We start from the raw sequence: 19,516 nt of genomic DNA on the forward strand, positions 1-19,516 counted from the left end.
TTTAAAGCACTGACACAAATTTAATTGGTGTGTCTGCGTCATTGCATGCAAGGTTTCTGTATTTATAACCACCTCAGAGGATATTGGCGGTCGCGAGTCACTGGCTTTGTTATTTTGGGGGTCGCGGGCTGAAAAGTTTGGGAACCCCTGATTTAAGCGACCAGCTTTGCATTCCAGGTATACATTCATCATTCTGTGCTTTTCTTTGGGAACCGGCATCGTGAGCCACCCTGCTGGCTATATACAGGGTGAACTGAGGTCAGAACATATAAACACACACCTACACCCTCACTTAAACTGGTATCAACACGCTCTGCATGCCCCATTTGGGTCGTGCGGTTCCAGAGAGTTTTATGATCTCACATAGCAAATAATTAATCTGTCACTAACATTTTTAAGATTGTGGAATGCGTCCAGTTTTGTTTCCAGAAGGAATGCAGGTAGAGTAGGACACTTTCAGTCTAAAATGAATTTTTGTGTTTGTGGAAAAACAAAGGAAATACTTTCCACTGTTTTTATACGATATCAGTCAGAGACGTTTAAAATAACACTTGAGCACAATGACGTTCATTGTATGCAATGCATTTTGTTTGAACATATAAAGCTATGGGGAAAAAATACAGTTGAAGTCAGAATTATTAGACCCCCATTATTTATATGCATAAAAAGTGGTCATATTTACAGGCATGTTTTGTTTTCAGCCAGTATAATACCAGTGATTTCAAATAAAAGGAGTTTCTCAAAAGAGTTAAATCTTGGAGAAATATCTCAGTTTTAATGATAAACCCAGGCCTTATTATAAATAAAATAAATTTTGTTTTCTTTTTTAAAACGAGAACTATCAAAGCAGTCATTTTTAATGTTTTTAAAGTTTATGTAGTAACTGTGTTAAAATAAATGCCATATACAGTAATTGTAATAACCTGCCTTTTCGTTAATGTGTGCTTAATTTATTCTAACATTCTCGTTCTGTTTAAAAATACAAAAATCAGAAGACTCATGTGTTTTGGCATCTCTTTCACAGTTAAACGTTAAAAAAAGATATCGTAAAATATGATGACGGACAATCAAAGCTTCACTATAATATGAATAATTCTGTTTCGCTTTTAAAGTTGTTGTAAAACACTGTAGAAATGTATAAGTGCAATTGTTGCTTGCAATTATTCCACCATCAGTGCTGAGCTAAGACATTTTTATTTACTTAGTTTCATTTTGTGAAACCCTGCCATGTATGGAATAATATACAGTTGATGTTATATACAGTTATTAGCCCCCTGAATTATTAGCCCCCTTTTTATGTTTTCCCCAATTTCCCCAAGAAGATTTCTTCAGCACATTTTTAAACATAATAGTTTTGATAACACATTTCTAATAACTGATTTATTTTATTTTTGCCATGATGACAGTAACTAATATTCTACTAGATATTTTTCAGGACACTTCTATACAGCTTAACTGGGCAGGTTAGGGTAATTAAGCAACTTATTGTATAATAATGGTTTGTTCTCTAGACAGTGGAAAAAAATATATATCTTAAAGGGGCTAATAATTTGGACCTTAAAATGATTTTTTTTTTAATTATACACTGCCAAAATAAAACAAATAAGACTTTCCCAAGAAGAAAAAATATTGTCAGACATACTGTGAAAATTTCCTTGTTCTGTTAAACATCATTTGGGAAATACTTATAAAAGAAAACAAAATCAAAGGGGGTTAATAATTAAATAAAGCCATGTGAAGTCGTTGTTTACAGTGAATTTTTTTCTATATTAAACTTTTTGAGAGCTAAAATGGCAGTGTACCAATACTTTTTCTACTGTGTTTGTTTTGATCGAGCACAAGCCTTTGAGAATCTCAGATGTGGGCACATTTCTGGTGTTTTTTGTTAGAGTAAATTTACAACAGTTAGAGCAGAGCGCCTAAAATCCCCCTAACTGGTATATTTTCTTTATTCTAAAACCTTAGTGGATGAATATAAATATGAAATAAATGACATTCTGTAGAGCACAGTACAAAGACAACAAAAAGGTATATTTGAGTAGTTCTAAAATACTGGCATCTGCACTATAAAAAAAGTTTTCTGCCTTAATTTTTTCAAGTGAAATCAACTTAACTTTTCTGGTCATCTCAATTTACATCAATCAAATGACTAAAAATATCAAGTTAAACTTTGTATAACTTAAAAAATGTACCTGAGACCTGATAAACCTGTTAAAATATATTGAAGCAACATACAATTATTTGTTGTCTTGATTTTTAGTGTTTAGAGCATGTGGAAATGAAACCTTCCACAGACAACTTTGAAATAAAATGTCAAAATAGGGGTGAAAATATTGTTAGAGCGTAAACTTTAAATATATATTATAATAAAAAATTTAACTTTTTGCTTAGTTTAACCTGTACTTAATATATATAACAGAATAAGTGAATCTTTACCTTTCTAAGAACAGGTAAATTTATGCGCTTGTAAGGGTAGTAATAAAGGCCAATAATTAAAACATTTTCGAAACAATTCGTGTTTTTGGGGAAATGATGCTTGTTCTAAATATGCCTGACAAGCTTGTTTTAAAGCTGTTGTTATGCTGAATGACATTTTAGTGGGTTTCTTCACTAAATCATAATTACAATTTGTGATAGTCGTTATTTATTGAGATTCATTTTAATACAAATATATTTAAAAACATTTTTTGCTGTTTACTTGACATTTTATCTTTAACTCATGTAAAGGTCTTAAGCAGTCTGTAAAATGATGCTATATATTGAAGGAATAAGCCATTTTATTTACATATTTGAACAGAAAAAAAATATTAGCAGAAAAAAAGGATCAAAACATGTTGTTCTTTACCAGTATTGATGTCTTATCATTCCCATTCCCAGCATAATAAGAAATAAGCAAAATAAAAAATGCCTCTACCAGACAAGAAAATCCTATACTTCCTAGTTAAATTCCTGCTCTGCTACGTATGTAGAGGATAATGCGTGCCTTCCCTTTGAACTTTTACAATACCGTGTGTGTGTGTGTGTTTGACTGATGGAGAATGTCTTTGTCTTTGGCCGGTATCTTCAATTACTCGTTCGTGTCAACGCCCACAAAAGACCCTCAGCCCTGTCGGCTCTGAGAACCCTGAAATATTAAGCCCCATTTTGTTGAGGTGAAACTGGAGATATCAGCTCTATCTTTCTATCTGTTGGCTGCATAATCAGACCTGTCTGATACCTCAGTGCCTCTGAATGGCTTTGAATCTCCAATATCACTTGCCTTTATAATCTAACATGACTCTGCATGTAAATGGCTATATAATACTTCGAAAGAAAGGCTTTTCCCACTGGTCAAAAAAAAAAGAAAGAAAAAACAATAGCCTTATATCTACCCAAGAGTTGTTCACTGTAAAACCGAGTAATTATATTCATTAAATAAGTTAAATAAACTCAAATATTTAAAATGTTATTTGTGCTTAATAGAAACAAGTTACATACACGAATGTTTCCTATTGTAATTAGATGGACTTAATTTGCCTAAGTAAAATATTTCTAGTTCCCAGTATGCTTTGTGCCAGAGTTGTTCTGTGGATTTCTGTAAAATATTGACAGATAAATATGTTTGTAATTAATTTTGTGCTGTTTTGGGGATTCACAGAGGTTCTGTTATGCTGAGATTTATAAGTTAATCATTGTAGTGAAGTATAGAGCATGTTTTTCTTTCTTTTTTTTCTGGATATAGATAAGAAACAAATGAAAGGACAAGTTCTCCCAAAAATATAAATTCTGTCATAATGTGGTCCACTTTATGTCGTTATGTATTCTTTTGAACACAAAAGAAGATATTCTGAGGAATGTTGTAAAGAAAACTGCCATTGACTTCCAATCCATAGCAGTCTTGTGATGTCAGTGGCTGCTTTTTCCCCCTTACATTCTTCATAAAATCCTTTGAGTTCAATAGAAGAAAGAATTTCATTAAAGTTTTGCACTACTTGAGTGCGAGTAAATAATGAAAAGGTGAGGAAATTTTCATTTTTGGGTTAACTATCTATTTAATACTGTGCAGTATTTTCAGCATGACCCACAGCTGTATGAAAAGCTGTATGTCTTTTTGATGGGTGCATTTATAAATTTTACAGTGTTAATCATAAAGATTGGAGCTTTTATTATTTTCTATATATTTTCAAATATTCTATGTTTTAGGTAAATTGTGACTTAATAGTGTTTTAATTGTCGGCCATATTGGAAAGCAGAATGTAAACAATGCTGTGGAACTGAACAAAACGTTTATATTTAGCTGATTAGTGCTACTCAAAATGATTGTAGGCTGTACTTAGCCAGATATAGAACAATATCTTTAGGATATTAAAGACTCCCAAATGTGATAGCAAATCAAGCAGAATGAAGCCTGTGAAATGGAGTTAGTCAAAACAGTACATGTTCTTTCTGTGGTAAAATGTTTGTAAGAAGAATAACACATAAATAAGCAGAACAACATATTAGAGTATTGTGCAATCATGCTGTTGTTGACATCCGTGTACGGTTAAAGTCAGAGTTATTAGCCCCCCTTTGATTTTTTTCTTTTTTAATTATTTTCCAAATGATGTCTAACAGAGCAAGGACATTTTCACAGTATGTCTGATAATATTTTTTTCTTCTGGAGAAAGTCTGATTTGTTTTATTTTGGCTAGAATAAAAGCAGTTTTAAATTTTTAAACACCGTTTTAAGGTCAAAACTATTAGCCCTTTAAGCTATATTTTTTTCCGATAGTCTACAGAATAAACCATCTATATACAATAACTTGCCTAATTACCCTAACCTGCCTAGTTAACCTAATTACCCTAGTTAAGCCTTTAAATGCCACTTTAAGCTGTATAGAAGTGTCTTGAAAATATATATATAGTCAAATATTATTTACTGTCATCATGACAAAGATTAGTTTATTATATTATACAGTTATTAGAGATGAGTTATTAAAACTTATGTTTAGAAATGTGTTGAAAAAATCTGCTCTCCGTTAAACAGAAATTGGAGAAAAAAAATAATAAACAGGGGGGCTAATAATTCAGAGGGGCTAATAATTCTGACTTCAACTGTATCTCCATAATTGCCACATATAAAGGTACGTTGAAGACCTGCATGAAAACACACTATTGACCTTATTCTTCACCAGGACTACCCAAAATTGGTCCTGGAGAGCCAGTGTCCTGCATAGTTTAGCTCCAACCCCAATCAGACACACCTGAGCCAGGTAATTAAGCTTGGTAGAAATGTTATGGCAGGTGTGTTGAGGCAAGTTAGATCTAATCTCTGCAGGACACCGGCCCTCCAGGACTGAGTTTGGGCACCCTGTTCTGCACATACGAGCAGCCGCTTCCATTGGAATAGTTTGGCTCAAGACTTGCATTGACATGAGACTTGGTCTCATCACTTCTATTGGTTTCATTATGCTTCTTGATGTTGCAAACTGATATTTTCTTATTATATTATTCATCTTTTTATATATAGTCATGAACACATTTGTTTGTAGTAAAAGTAGTTTAACCATTTTCTACTGTTTATTGTTCCTTGTAATTTCTCCTGTAGGCAGCTGAATCTAAAACAATTGCAAGAACGAGCACACTTCCACATCGTCAATAGGTTAAAGTCAAAAGCTGGAACTTACTAGTAAAGGAATATTTTAAATACAGATTGAAACCTGTAACCATTGGTTTCTATAGTATTTGTTTTTCTTACTATTGAAGTCAGTGGTTACAGGATTTCCACTTTCTTCAAAATATCTTCTTTACTGTGCAGCTGAAGAAAGAACTCATAAAGGTTTGGAAACCCTTTTGGGTTAGTAAATAGTGAGTACATTTTTGGGTAAACTATAAAGGAATTACCAACCTACATCATACATGATTTCACACAGGTTCCCGGTTGCTAAAAAAGACCTGTTGCAATAGCAAACATGTAATGTTGTTCGGTTGGATGCCAAATTCTAAAGTCCTAAAATTGAAAACTTAACTTGAAATCTTCTTTTCTAGTCTTTGGCTAGGCAGAACCTTGGTTTTAGCACTTCAACGTTTTGAATCTGGTAATCATGGAACATTATTTCTTGCACATGACCACACAGAACAAAATTGTTGGCATCCAAAGCCTTTAACTTCTCTCTTGTAAATTCACTTGGAGTTTCAATGAGATAGTAGTATATTTTGGGCTGTATGCTTGGCCATTTCATCTGATCCAATATCCATTGGGAGGGTGCTATCGCAAATGAACCTGTCAGACGAACGTCGCTTACTTTAACGTTAATTTTGCCGAATCACCGTGCTTATCACTGGGTGACAAGCTGTTATAATATGCTGAAAGCATTATGTAAATAATATATATAATATGTAACCAATATCACTTATTTCTAAGACAACAACAAAGTCTGTATCGCGTCGGATGTCATTCCCCCGCTTTAAATGCTAGTGCTCCCAGTTTTTTTTCTGCAACCTCACTGTTTAACTACAACTACAAATGTTCTAGAAATGTTTTAAGTAATCTGAACAAGAAAACATGCTTTCCCTACTGAAAAAAAACAGCTTAAACCAGCCTAGGCTGGTTGGCTGGTTTTAGCTGGCCGACCAGGCTGGTTTTAGAGGGGTTTAGGCCATTTCCAGGCTGGTTTCCAGCCATTTCCAGCCTGGTCTTACCTGATCGGGCTGGAAGATGACCAGCTAAAACCACCTTGACCGGCCTAGCCAGGCTGGGAGCCCAGCCAAAACCAGCTATGTCCAGCTTAAACCAGGCTGATCAAGTTGGTTTTAGCTGGATTTAGCTGGTCAGGCTGGAAACTGACCAGCTAAATCCAGCTAAAACCAACTTGACCAGCCTGGTTTAAGCTGGACATAGCTGGTTTGGGCTGGGCTGGAAGGCTGGAAATGGCTGGAAACCAGCCTGGAAATGGCTAAAACCCCTCTAAAACCAGCCTGGTCAACCAGCTAAAACCAGCCAACCAGCCTAGGCTGGTTTAAGCTGGATTTTTCTGCAGGGTTAGCTTGACCAATATCTCACTTTCCTTTCGCTTGTGTTTGTGTGACCCAGGTAAAGGTGTTTTCCGGTTGGAGAGTGTATCACAGAAGCGTTGTCTCTCAGCTGACTCCTCGGGTCTATCGATGTCCAGCTGTGACCCCTCGTCTCCTGCCCTGCTTTGGAAATGGGTGTCCCGGCACCGACTATACAATCTGGGCACCAGTCGATGCCTAGGGATCAACACCACCAAGCAGCATGACGTTGGCATCTTTGAGTGCGATGTTTCCCTCCCAAGCATGTGGTGGCGCTGTGGGGGTGGCATGTTGTATGGAGCGATGAATAATAAGCTAGCGGCAGTGGACTCAAAAGTGGTGGTGAGAAGAGGTGCTCTGCATCAGTGGAGGATTTTTGGGGCGGCTGGTGAAGGGCCATGTGCTTACCCATATGAAGGTAGAGCTTTTTTCCCTAATTGATGTGCTATACACTGTTTACCTATGCACTAAATTCCGTCTGATAAAGATAACTGTTTATATTGGGTAGCTGATAATAATATATATTCTACAGCACAGTTACTAAAACAAAGGGCAAATGAAATTTCGAGTTAGCCACCACATCACATAACCTGTCCTTAGATTTATTAGGATTTATTTTGACATTTTTGTCAAAATTAAGCTCATTCATATTTTCTTATTCGACTATTGAAAATTGAGTGTGTTTCTAATAAAGTTGAATACTATTTTATTACTTTTTATTTAGAAAACTTGATCCTATTATTGTTTTTGACATCTATAAAACTTTAAAGCTTAAAGTCTCAAAACCAACCAAACCCAATGTCAAAATTGTCATTGTCTAACTGATCATAAAAGAGACTTACTGACTCATATGGTAATATCTGCTTTTTAACATTAAATATCTTTCATTCATTCATTTTCTTTTCTGCTTAGTCCCTTCATTAATCAGGGGTTGCCAAAGTGGAATGAATCGGCAACTTATCCAGCATTTGCTTTACGCAGTGGATGCCCTTTCTGCTGCTACCCACCACTGGGAAACATTAAATAATTTATTACCGCAATATTGTACAGTATTGCTGCATGTAAAGTTTTTCTCGTTTGGGTAGTTATATATGCTTAGTTTGATTACTGCTACTGTAGGTATAGGTTGAAAAAATGGTCTTTCTTGTACAGTGGTTTTGTATGTTGATATCTTTTTATTTATGTAGCACTGTGGTCCAGGGAGACATGACATTTTGTTTGACTATATGTAGCAGAATGACAATAAAACTCGACTTGACTTGACTACCGAGGGACCGCTTAATGATAGTATTTACTGTTTTATTGTATGTTTTTATTCCTGACCTAAACTAAATTGGTCAGGAATAACCTGACTAATTTAGATATTGTTATTGAACGAGACTAAGGTATTGTTATTGAAAGAGACTAAGCTGAAAATAAAATGACTGAATGAATATTGTTATTGACAACTGAAGCTTTGTTTAGTTTGACAATCTTCTGCTTGTTCTAACAGATTTTTTTTTTCTGGCCATTGACAGACATTCACACACTTCAAGGAAACTCTCATGGCATGACCTGCTCCATACCCTTCAATTACAACAATAAATGGTTCTGGGACTGTACCTCAGAGGGCAGAGAGGACCGTCACCTCTGGTGTGCCACCACCAACCGCTATGATCAAGATGAGAAATGGGGTTTCTGTCCAAACCCAGGTAAAAAAAAAGTTTAAAAAAAAAAAAAGAATTTTTTTCACACTGGTGAGTGGTTTTGACAAACCACCTGTAAGAGACAATTTGTCCTCTCCTGCATTTAGAGGAAAAATAACTTAGACTTGTTGTAGCATTTATAATTTTTCTGCTCTTTGATGATTTAAAGTTGTTTTTTTTCCTTACTTGTAAGTCCCTTTGGATGAACGCATCTGCTAAATGAATAAATGTAAATGAATATGTAAAGCCACTTAACTAAAAGTAAACTTTTCAAAATGTTTTCATTTAAAGACTTGCAGTCTGTACAATTTTTTAAGAAATTAAAGTGAGAGTAAAGTTTTACATTTTTTACAATGTGTAATATATAAACAGAGCTGTTGAATGATTGATTCTGATTAGCATTACAAGATCAATTGAACATTCTATGATATTTAATATCACTACGCTAAATGATGTCAGTTCCTTTATAGCATGCAAAAGTCAAAAATCAAATCAAAACTACATTAAAAGCTTTGAATGAGACACTAGTACTACACACAGGAGCTGTTACAGGACAAAAACCTGACAAATGGCATGAAACACAACGTCTGAACTGTGTTTTAGATGTGACAACTGTAGTATAAGAGGAATTAATTAATAATAATAATTCCTTACATTTATATAGCGCTTTTTTGGACACTCAAAACCCTTTACACATTTTTAGGTGGAATCTCCTCATTCACCACCAGTGTGCAGCATCCACCTGGATGGATTGGTGTAGAGGAGACAGAGTCTGTTTCTTAATATGCGTTCTTTAGCAATCTTGTGTCCTTATGTTCTTGTGTAACATCTTCAACTGCCAAAGTTCAGTTTCAAAACTCAAGACTGCAAAAACGGAGGATGCGTAAAAGCACCCGGGTGTATTCTTAATATCAAGGATGCACGCCACAGATGCAGACCTGAGCACCAAACTCTAGAAGTCCCGGAAGTCTTTGCGACTGGAGGTGGTAGGCACAGCATTTTATATAGATTTAATATATCATTGGATGAATGCTGTAATGTATACATAATTTTCAGTTAAAAATACAATAAGGTCATGAGACCATCAGGAAGAATGCAGCATCTCATTTCTCAGAGAACGCATTCTCTGTTCTTGTGGTCTCCCGAGTTCGGTCTGAGGTCTGAGGTAACTTGGCAAAGTCTTCACAAGAACCCAAGTCCAATCTCTGCTTTCTTGGAATTGAGTAACAGTCCAGAGTGATAAAGCCAATTATGATATGGGGATGGTTAGGAGGCCAGTGGGCAAATTTGGCCAGGATTAATGCCTTATCCTTATCCCTTTCGAAGGACATCCTGGGATTTTTAATGACCTCAGTAACATCCCATCACTCATCTCATCCGGAAGACGGCTCTCACTGAGTCCCCATCATTATACTGAGGCATTAGGACTCACATAGACTGCAAGTTTAGCACCCCTAACTAACACCATTTTCGGCAACAATCATGTGGTCTCCCGTCCAGGTACTGACTGGGCGCAGGCCTGCTTAGCTTCAATGGGCGACCATGTGAGAGCTGCAGAGAGCTAGCTGCTGGCTCTAGTCCAATTGACTCCAGTCTATTGAATTATTAAAAGATAAATGGTGTGCAATATTTTCTAATAATTCAATGGCCTGTCATCAATTATCCCTTACACATTTCTTACATGAATATCTCACATAATGCACAATTTTCACATTTCTTATTTACATGGCTAGTACCTGAAATAAAAGTTGATTTCAGTTAATGATTTTCCTATCACAAAAGAAGTCTTAAGGTTAACTCTCTTTGTTTTTTTTCAGTGTCAGGCTGCAATGAATTCTGGGAGAGCCATCCAGAGCTGAATGCCTGTTACCAGTTTAACTTATACTCCATCCTAACCTGGAGCCAAGCTCTTACCTCCTGTCAAGCGCAAGGTGGAAGTCTTCTGTCCATCACACAGTCCAGTGAACAGAACTATATCAAAGGTATACACACGCTAAAAAACGCACATTTTGTCATTTTGATATTAGTCATTTGTTTATTTTTTGACATATATGCTATAGAGTGGAGGAACTATGACGTCACTTTGTAGGCTAATCGGCTGCTAGCATAAAATTGGTTCCCTCGTGAAAATCCCTATAGGATTTTCCCATAGGGTTTTCGAAGAATGCAGATAATAAGCTCTGTGTTCAAACACGGTTTATTACACTTACACGTTTTGTCCAGCCAGATAATCCTCACACGAAAATACAACTTTGAGCACTTTTGGATCTTAAATGCAAACGCAAGACTTGAAAAGCTAACATTAGGCTATAAACAGACTACAGTGCCCTCGGGGCGCTCATCAGTGTCGTCAGCCCCACCCTGCTACAGACGACTTATCAAGCTTATTTTTTAGAAATAATGTCCATAACAAAGAGTTAATCTCTCTGTTTATTATATTATAATCCACGCTATATATTATAAACTAATAAATAAGCAAAAACACATAGACCTATGTGCCTTTTGGATCGTTTTTACGTGGGAAATACATCCGTTTTGCTTTGCGGTTGTTCTAAAAGTTTTAAAAATGTGTATGAATGTGCCTATATAGTATTATTATGAGACATATTTAAATAAGTGTATCGCTCGCTTGCACACAGCCCGCTTACCTTAACAGACGACAGAAATGAGGCGTGAGGAGGAACAAGTCAATCAAATGCTTGCAAATTCCATCAACTTGGGCACAGAGCAACATTCATAATTCCTTTTTTGTCACGACGTACAGCAAAAAGCAGCCCATACAGTCACATATGCTGAACTTTTTATGGAGGAGTGTAAATACTGCAGTTAAATGTGTTCAGATGAAGAAATAAAGTTGAGAAATCACTTGATCACGTTAAAATGACAGTTAACATGCACGTATTTTTACACATTTATTTACACGTTTGCATTACTGAGAGCAGAAAAGAAACAGGCTGCTGCACTGGTGAGCAGTATCTTCATAATATCGTTTAATTAAAATAAATGATCAACAAATTAGTCTGTCTTGACAGCCTTTACATGTGAAGGAATTATCTACACACAATTTGAATTCTCAATTAGAATAATACAACAAACTATAAAATAGTATTCATGAAAATACCTAAATCACAGACAAATCCAAACGGCCAACACAAGTGAGCTGCGCTCCAGACCAGATCAGCTCGATGACGTATAAATGTCCCCGACGCCGCCTGTAGTCCCATTTAGCAACTTGATAGCAACCGTCTTTTTAAAGAAGCATAATCGATTTAAAAGTTGAAGAGTGTGCTGTAACTGATGTTTTTTATGTCGTAGAACAAAACGTGAAAGTATCTTGAGTTGGTGTTCGCCACGGACCTTATTTAAGCGATTTTACTGAAACCCCATTCAAAAAACCCATTGACTTTGGGACGAGGGAACCGGAAGTGCTAAAATGCTAACTCGCTTCCGGGTTTTTGCATACAAATTGATGTCATAGTTCCTCCACTCTATTGCTGGTTTGAGTCTTACCATTAGATAATGGCATGGCATTAATGTATGCCAGATACATTTGGCTCGTGCACAAGCAAGGATTAATCCAATTTACAATGATGTGTTGTTGTAATTCATTCATTCATTTTCTTTTCGGCTTAGTCTCTTTATTAATCTGGGGTCGCCACAGTGGAATGAACTGCCAACTTATCCAGTATAGGTTTAACGCAGCGGATGCCCTTCACAGAATACCAGACTGTATTTTTCATTGAAGGAAAACACACTACCACAAAAGGACTATCTAGTTTTTTAAAAAGTACAGAAAATTAGGGCAGATGGTCACATGGGCTCATTTTTTTAGCACTTTTGTCGGTCTGGGCTTAGAAGTGTAAATGGAAATCCACAATGTTGGAAATGTTCCTTCTAAATCTGGTTTTGTGTTTTTAATTGGCGCATAACAGTTGTTATTGTGTTCCACCAGGAAGACTCTCAGATATGGGTGTGATGGTCTGGATTGGATTAAACCATCTCAGTCAGCACGGGGGATGGCAGTGGTCTGATGGATCTCCTTTGAGCCTTGTCGGTTATACTGCAGGTACAGCCGTTGTTTGTTTTTAATAGAAGCTATTTAAAAGGGCTCTAAAGGACAAATAATTAGGCTGTAAAAATGATTTTTGAAAATTTGTCAAATTCATAAATATAGCTTAAAAATATATCATATTAGATCCCTTGTCCAGTTACTGTCCTGTTATAATAAAGTAAAAAAAAAACACATTCTGAGATTGATCAGACTGCCAATTTTACCGTTAGCAGGTCACCATCAGTCCTGGGACATGTTTGTATTCACAAAGAAGCGTTCTAGCAATTTCATGCCAATTTTCTACACTGTAAAAAAAAACATGAAAAAAAAACATGAAAAAAATGTAATTTTCTGGCAGCAGGGGCGTTATACCGACAATTATCTGTAAAATAACATTTACTTTTTACAGTGTATGATCAATTATTGTTTAATAGGGGTTTTGCAAACCTGTGCTGACTCAAGCTGCAAACTGCTTCAGGTGGATCAGTCCAATCTGGTGAATTGGTTTAACGTAACCAGTTCTAAAGGATGATTTAGTTTGTATTTACATCCAAATCTTAAACCAATATTTTGACCGTGATTTTTTTACACTTTACCTCATATCCATTGTGTTTTCGTTAATCTTCAACATGAAAGATTTTGTGTTATTTTCTATGAGAACAATAATTGACTCTTACTTTATAGATGCACTTTCACTAATTAATCTGTTCAAAAGTCTAGAAAAGTATACTTAAGATCAGTTCATTACAAAAAAATTTATATAATAAAAGCATTTTTTTTTTTAAATACTGCAATCATAAAAAGGGCTGTAATGTATACACAACAGCTGTGAACCAGACGCCAAGCGTGGAATGAAATGCACACATTTAAAGCGAAGAAATGTGTACAAAAATTCTCAGGGGTATCCTAATTAATGTGTTGGTGCTCTTTGGGTAAGGTATTCATCAGAATAAACAGCAAAAGTCAGTTCAAGGCACTCGAAAAAAGGTGGAAAAAATAATAAAAATACTTTATTGACATGGCTATTCCTTAAAACTGCGCCTATGCGTTTTGGCCAAAACTTGCCTTTATCAGGGTGACAGAGATCAGGTGCATATGGAGTTTCTTTTCAACACTATGGTCTCATGACTCATTAGAATATCTAGACCAGGGGTCACCAATCTCGGTCCTGGAGGGCCGGTGTCCCTGCAGGGTTTAGCTCCAACTTGCCTCAACACACCTGCCTGGATGTTTCAAGTCTACCAAGTAAGACCTTGATTAGCTTGTTCAGGTGTGTTTGATTAGGGTTGGAGCAAAATCTGCAGGACACCGGCCCTCCAAGGACAAGTTTGGTGACCACTGATCTAGACAATACTAAAATAAAATTTTGAACACAAGGTCAACTCAACAATCATTACCAATTCAGCATTGAGCAAGGAAAGAACAAAAACTGATAACCAGATAAAAGATGATGAGTGTTATAGTCAAGTGATGTTTAACAGAGCAAGGACTTTTTTTATTAATCATAATATTGTATAGTATTATAGTATTAGTTATGATTTTTTCTAGATGGTTATTTTATTAGTTTAGCTTGAATAAAAGAAGTTTGAAATTTTTTTTTCAAGAGTTCGCACTTAGATATTGCTTGATAATAATGGCAGGTTTGGCATGCTGTCCTGGGAGAGAACCCTCAGCTCGGAGATGATTGAGCCCAGGGCTCCCGCCTGGTCAATGAGCATGTAAGGGAGTACGAGATCAGGTAGTTCTCGAGAGCTCCCCGTGGTAAAGAAGGAAAGGGGGAGATGGGGTGGAAGAGGGGATTCTTCAAAAAACGAAGATAAGGGAGTAATGCTAGTCGCCCTATTCATAGTGAGCTTGAAATGATCTGATTGACTTACTACCTACAGATGAGAAACAAGCTGTAATCAATCATATCATGTGCTCCTCTTGAAGTTAGTTTGTAAAACTTAAAATTAAGATAAATAATGTAAGCTCCTTAATATATTTTGTTCAATTGTTAATATCTTGCCTAATTTAACCTAACTTGCCTAGTTAAGCCTTTAAATAGTACTATAAGCTGAATTCTAGTATCTTAATTAACTAGTGAAGTATTATCTTCTGTGATCATATATAGCAAAGACAAAATAAATTATTTATTAGGAATTACTAGGCCCACACGGAATCTGCGCTCGCAGAATTCCGCCGATTTGTAGCCCATTATTAATTCTGCTTATTTACTTGAGTAAATGTGTGTAAATATAAATTTATTCAGTTTTTTAATTAATTACAGTAATATTAGTGACTAATATGAAAATGTTCATCTGATTTATGTACAATGCAGTTTGTACAGTAATATTTTGTGTCTTTTAGCAGATATATAAGAGACTTCCTTTGTTTACCAAATAGAGTGGTATATTATTTTTTATTTCACATAATAAAGTTTTAGTTTACTCCCAAAATAATTCCGCAGAAATCCACAGATTTTTACCAAAATTCCCCGCAGAAATAGCAAAAAACGTCTGCAGTTCCGTCTGGCCCTAGGAATTAGTTATGTTTAAAAAATGTAAAAATAAATCCCCCCACTGTTGAAAGACTTAGAAATATCACTAGGGAAATATTTAAAAAGAATGAAAATTTCACAGGATGTCTAATAATTTTGCCTTCAAAATACTGTATATGCATTAAATCCACATTTGGAAGTGGCCCCAAACTTTAAACTGATGTGGATTTTTGTGTTTTACATTGGGCAATATTTTCTGAGAAATTTCAGACATGACCAAAAAAATCTCAACATTTGAATTCTGATCTTGTGAATGAGCATAATATTGAGTGTTCATCAATTCTGTCCAGATCTGAGCTCCACACCAGTGCAGCAGAACCAGCAGTGTGGGCTGTTTAACTCCACTCTGGGCTCCTGGCAGAGTCTGTCCTGTGAGTCAGCCCTGCCTTACATCTGCAAGAAAACCACCAACTACAGCCGGAATGCCGAGCCGCTTGGTAAAGAGATGAGTGATCTGACTAGCCATGCATTATTCCTTTCATTAATCCAGCCTCTTTGTTCGTCCATCCATCCATTTCTAATAGCTCTTTGTCTTTCGTTCTAAAAAGTATGACAGATCACCAGACTCTCCATACACCTTATTTTCTCAAGTTCGGTCTAGTTTACTCTTCATGCCCAGCATGTGTCTGGAATGAGCGTGCTGTTATGTACAGATTAGTCACTATTGTTTCCTTGATGGTCACCACTGGTTGTGATTGGTTGAAAGAGAGGAATGTGTGCATGTCCTGAAAGGCACAACAGCTGTGGCTCATCTGGAGGCTGAACTCCTGGCCCTGGCTATCAAATACACACAAACACAGACATTCTCACATGGTGTGTGTAAATATAGAAACAGTCAGGGGCATCAGAAACAATACAAGAATCAGTCCTTTTCTCTTTTTTTTGTGTTGTTGGCTTTGAAATCAACACTAGACAAGCTTTACTAAATAGAGCTTTGACCTTGACTTAAAAATCAACTTTTATTTTGAACATCTTTAATGCTTCCAAACAGTTTGCTGCAATGTAAAGTGCACATGTCTTGAGGTAGTTCATTATGATGCATTTTACCTTCTATGTGTGATTTGACTGGACAGGAAATACAGGACTGATTTTTTTAATTCCCATAGATAAGAAAAAATAAAGTAGTGACTGCAGGTTGAAGGAAAGTAGTGAGAGTAAAAGTACAGATACAGCACTAAAAATGTACTCAAGGAAAAGTAAAAGTACACATTTTTCAAACTACTTAGTAAATAGTCTGAAAAAGAAAACTACTCACTTACAGTAATTTGAGTATTTGTAATTAGTTACTTTACACCACTGCCTACAGACTAATGGCTGAGTTGATTTAACTCAGACTACCTAACTGCCAATAACTGATGAGCTTTTTAGTTTCTAGCCACACCCTAACTACCACATACTGCACCCTAGCAACTTTCCCATGAACTTCCATTGCAAAAGACTGTCAAGCCCCTTTCACACAGTGATACCGGTAAATATCCGGAAAATTTCCGGAACGACTTTACCGGTATATTCAAAAAAGCGCTGTTCACACAGGCGAGGACGTTACGAAATTTTTCCGGAAAAGAGCATTCACACATCCATTCCAAAATGCCGGTAAATTCTGACATCATTAGCCAGAAATGACCTCTAAACGGCTGCGCTTGTGTTTGTAAACATTTGACTACATTACAAACTCTTTGGATGGATCAGTATTGAGTACAACTCCAATGAAAACATAGGGAAACAATTTCGCATGTCGAGATGTACATGATATGTGTGTGTGCTGGCGCTATGGGCGCTCACGGGCACACGCAAAGCTTGAAGGTAAACAAACAACGAATTATCATAAACATTTTATCAATAATTATTTACACAGTTAGCATTAAGAAGGAACATAGAAACGTTATCTGACTAACATCTAGCAGCTAAAGGTGTCTGGAAAAAATATTCAAAGGCTTTTATTCTCATAAACCGCGCGCACGTGAATGCGTCTGACTGTTCTGATTGGCTAAAGTAGACGTCTCATGTCAGCACGTTCTAAACGTGTACGTGCTCTTTCCAGCAATCTTCCTTCTGCATTCACACAGCGCAGCATTCCGGCAAATTACTGGTAATGTTACAACTTCTCTTTCCGAACGAATTTACCGGGTATTTTTAAAAAGGGCCTGTTCACACATACAACATTTCCGGAAAATTGTTGGTAATTTTCCGGAAAGGTCTGTATGTGTGAAAGGGGCTAATTGACTTAACATTAGATCAAACTTTGTGATCACATTGCTTTCCTATCTGTCTGTCTGTCTGTCTGTCTGTCTTTGTCTGTCTGTCTGTCTGTCTTTCTGTCTTTGTCTGTCTGTCTGTCTGTCTGTCTGTCTGTGTCTGTCTGTCTGTCTGTCTGTCTGTCTGTGTCTGTCTGTCTGTCTGTCTATCTGTCTGTCTTTGTCTGTCTGTCTGTCTGTCTGTCTGTCTGTTGTCTGTCTGTCTGTCTGTCTTTCTGTCTTTGTCTGTCTGTCTGTCTGTCTGTGTCTGTCTGTCTGTCTGTCTGTCTGTGTCTGTCTGTCTGTCTTTGTCTGTCTGTCTGTCTGTCTGTCTGTCTTTGTCTGTCTGTCTGTCTGTCTGTCTGTCTGTCTGTCTGTCTGTCTGTCTGTCTGTCTGTCTGTCTTTGTCTGTCTTTGTCTGTCTGTCTGTCTGTCTGTCTGTCTGTCTTTGTCTGTCTGTCTGTCTGTCTGTCTGTCTGTCTGTCTTTGTCTGTCTGTCTGTCTGTCTTTGTCTGTCTGTCTGTCTGTCTTTCTGTCTTTGTCTGTCGTCTGTCTGTCTGTCTGTCTGTCTGTCTGTCTGTGTCTCTGTGTCTGTCTGTCTGTCTGTCTGTCTGTCTGTCTGTGTGTCTGTCTGTCTGTCTGTCTGTCTGTCTGTCTGTCTGTCTGTCTGTCTTTGTCTGTCTGTCTGTCTGTCTTTGTCTGTCTGTCTGTCTGTCTGTCTGTCTGTCTGTGTCTGTCTGTCTGTCTGTCTGTGTCTGTCTGTCTGTCTTTGTCTGTCTGTCTGTCTGTCTGTCTGTCTTTGTCTGTCTGTCTGTCTGTCTTTGTCTGTCTGTCTGTCTGTCTTTGTCTGTCTGTCTGTCTGTCTGTCTGTCTGTCTGTCTTTGTCTGTCTGTCTGTCTGTCTGTCTTTGTCTGTCTGTCTGTCTGTCTGTCTGTCTGTCTTTGTCTGTCTGTCTGTCTGTCTGTCTTTGTCTGTCTGTCTGTCTGTCTTTGTCTGTCTGTCTGTCTGTCTGTCTGTCTGTGTCTGTCTGTCTGTCTGTCTGTCTGTGTGTCTGTCTTTGTCTGTCTGTCTGTCTGTCTGTCTGTCTGTCTGTCTTTGTCTGTCTGTCTGTCTGTCTGTCTGTCTGTCTGTCTGTCTGTCTTTGTCTGTCTGTCTGTCTGTCTTTGTCTGTCTGTCTTTGTCTGTCTGTCTGTCTGTCTGTCTGTCTGTCTTTGTCTGTCTGTCTGTCTGTCTGTCTGTGTCTGTCTGTCTGTCTGTCTGTGTGTCTGTCTTTGTCTGTCTGTCTGTCTGTCTGTCTGTCTGTCTGTCTTTGTCTGTCTGTCTTTGTCTGTCTGTCTGTCTGTCTGTCTGTCTGTCTGTCTGTCTTTCTTTTTTCAAACTGTTTTGAACTAAATAAATTATTACCAGCAGGCTTTGTCAAGCCAGCTTCAAAGTTTGTCTGGACAAAATTTAATAATATAGTATTTTTTGCAATACTTTACTTTGCATAAAACATATGCTGGATAAGTTGGCGGTTCATTCAGCTTTGGCAAACCCTTATTAATAAAAGGACTTAGCCAAAAAAGAAAATGAATGAATTAATAAATGTTGGTAATACTTTAGTTTAAGGATCAGTTCTCACTGTTAGCCAGTGGTCTATTGTTATGATATTGGCTGTTTATTAGTGCTTATAAGGGATGTATCTTATTCTACATTTCTAATACCTAGACCCCACTTCTACTTTAATAACTATCAATAAGCAAATAAGCATATTCAGCATATTCAGGGTCTGATGTTGGACAATGAACTTAAGTGTGATGGATGACTGCATAAGGAAAAAGCTTTAACAGAGAATGTATTCCTTAATGAAAATATTGTCTTTTAATGCTGACAGCACATTGTTGATCATGTTCATAGTGCTTTTATCGAAAGTATTGCAGCATTTTGTGTAATCTGTTGGTATGGAAATGCTTCTGAGGCCCAGAAGAGGTCACTGGGGAAGGTGGTAACTACAGCC

General features: G+C 36.8%; 2 protein-coding genes across 8 annotated transcripts in view; both read left to right on the forward strand.

The window, feature by feature from the left end:
• Positions 1–19,516, forward strand: part of rbms1a (RNA binding motif, single stranded interacting protein 1a) — a 312,567-nt gene that overhangs the window by 124,673 nt on the left and 168,378 nt on the right. The gene's annotated exons all lie outside the window — the stretch shown is intronic.
• The window catches only part of pla2r1 (phospholipase A2 receptor 1), an 868,273-nt gene that overhangs the window by 5,278 nt on the left and 843,479 nt on the right, over positions 1–19,516 (forward strand). For all 6 annotated transcript variants that reach the window (XR_015502377.1, XR_015502375.1, XR_015502378.1 and 3 more), the window contains exons 2-6: positions 7,052–7,429; positions 8,529–8,702; positions 10,514–10,678; positions 12,649–12,762; positions 15,577–15,723. Coding sequence is in view for 2 of the 6 variants with exons in the window: in XM_087273311.1 (XP_087129437.1) it covers positions 7,052–7,429; positions 8,529–8,702; positions 10,514–10,678; positions 12,649–12,762; positions 15,577–15,723 (978 nt within the window). In the remaining 4 variants the exon portion in view is untranslated. The remainder of the gene's footprint in view (positions 1–7,051; positions 7,430–8,528; positions 8,703–10,513; positions 10,679–12,648; positions 12,763–15,576; positions 15,724–19,516) is intronic.

This window comes from Danio rerio, chromosome 11 (genome assembly GCF_052040795.2).
Source record: "Danio rerio strain M-AB ecotype USA chromosome 11, GRCz13ab, whole genome shotgun sequence".
Lineage (NCBI taxonomy): Eukaryota > Metazoa > Chordata > Actinopteri > Cypriniformes > Danionidae > Danio > Danio rerio.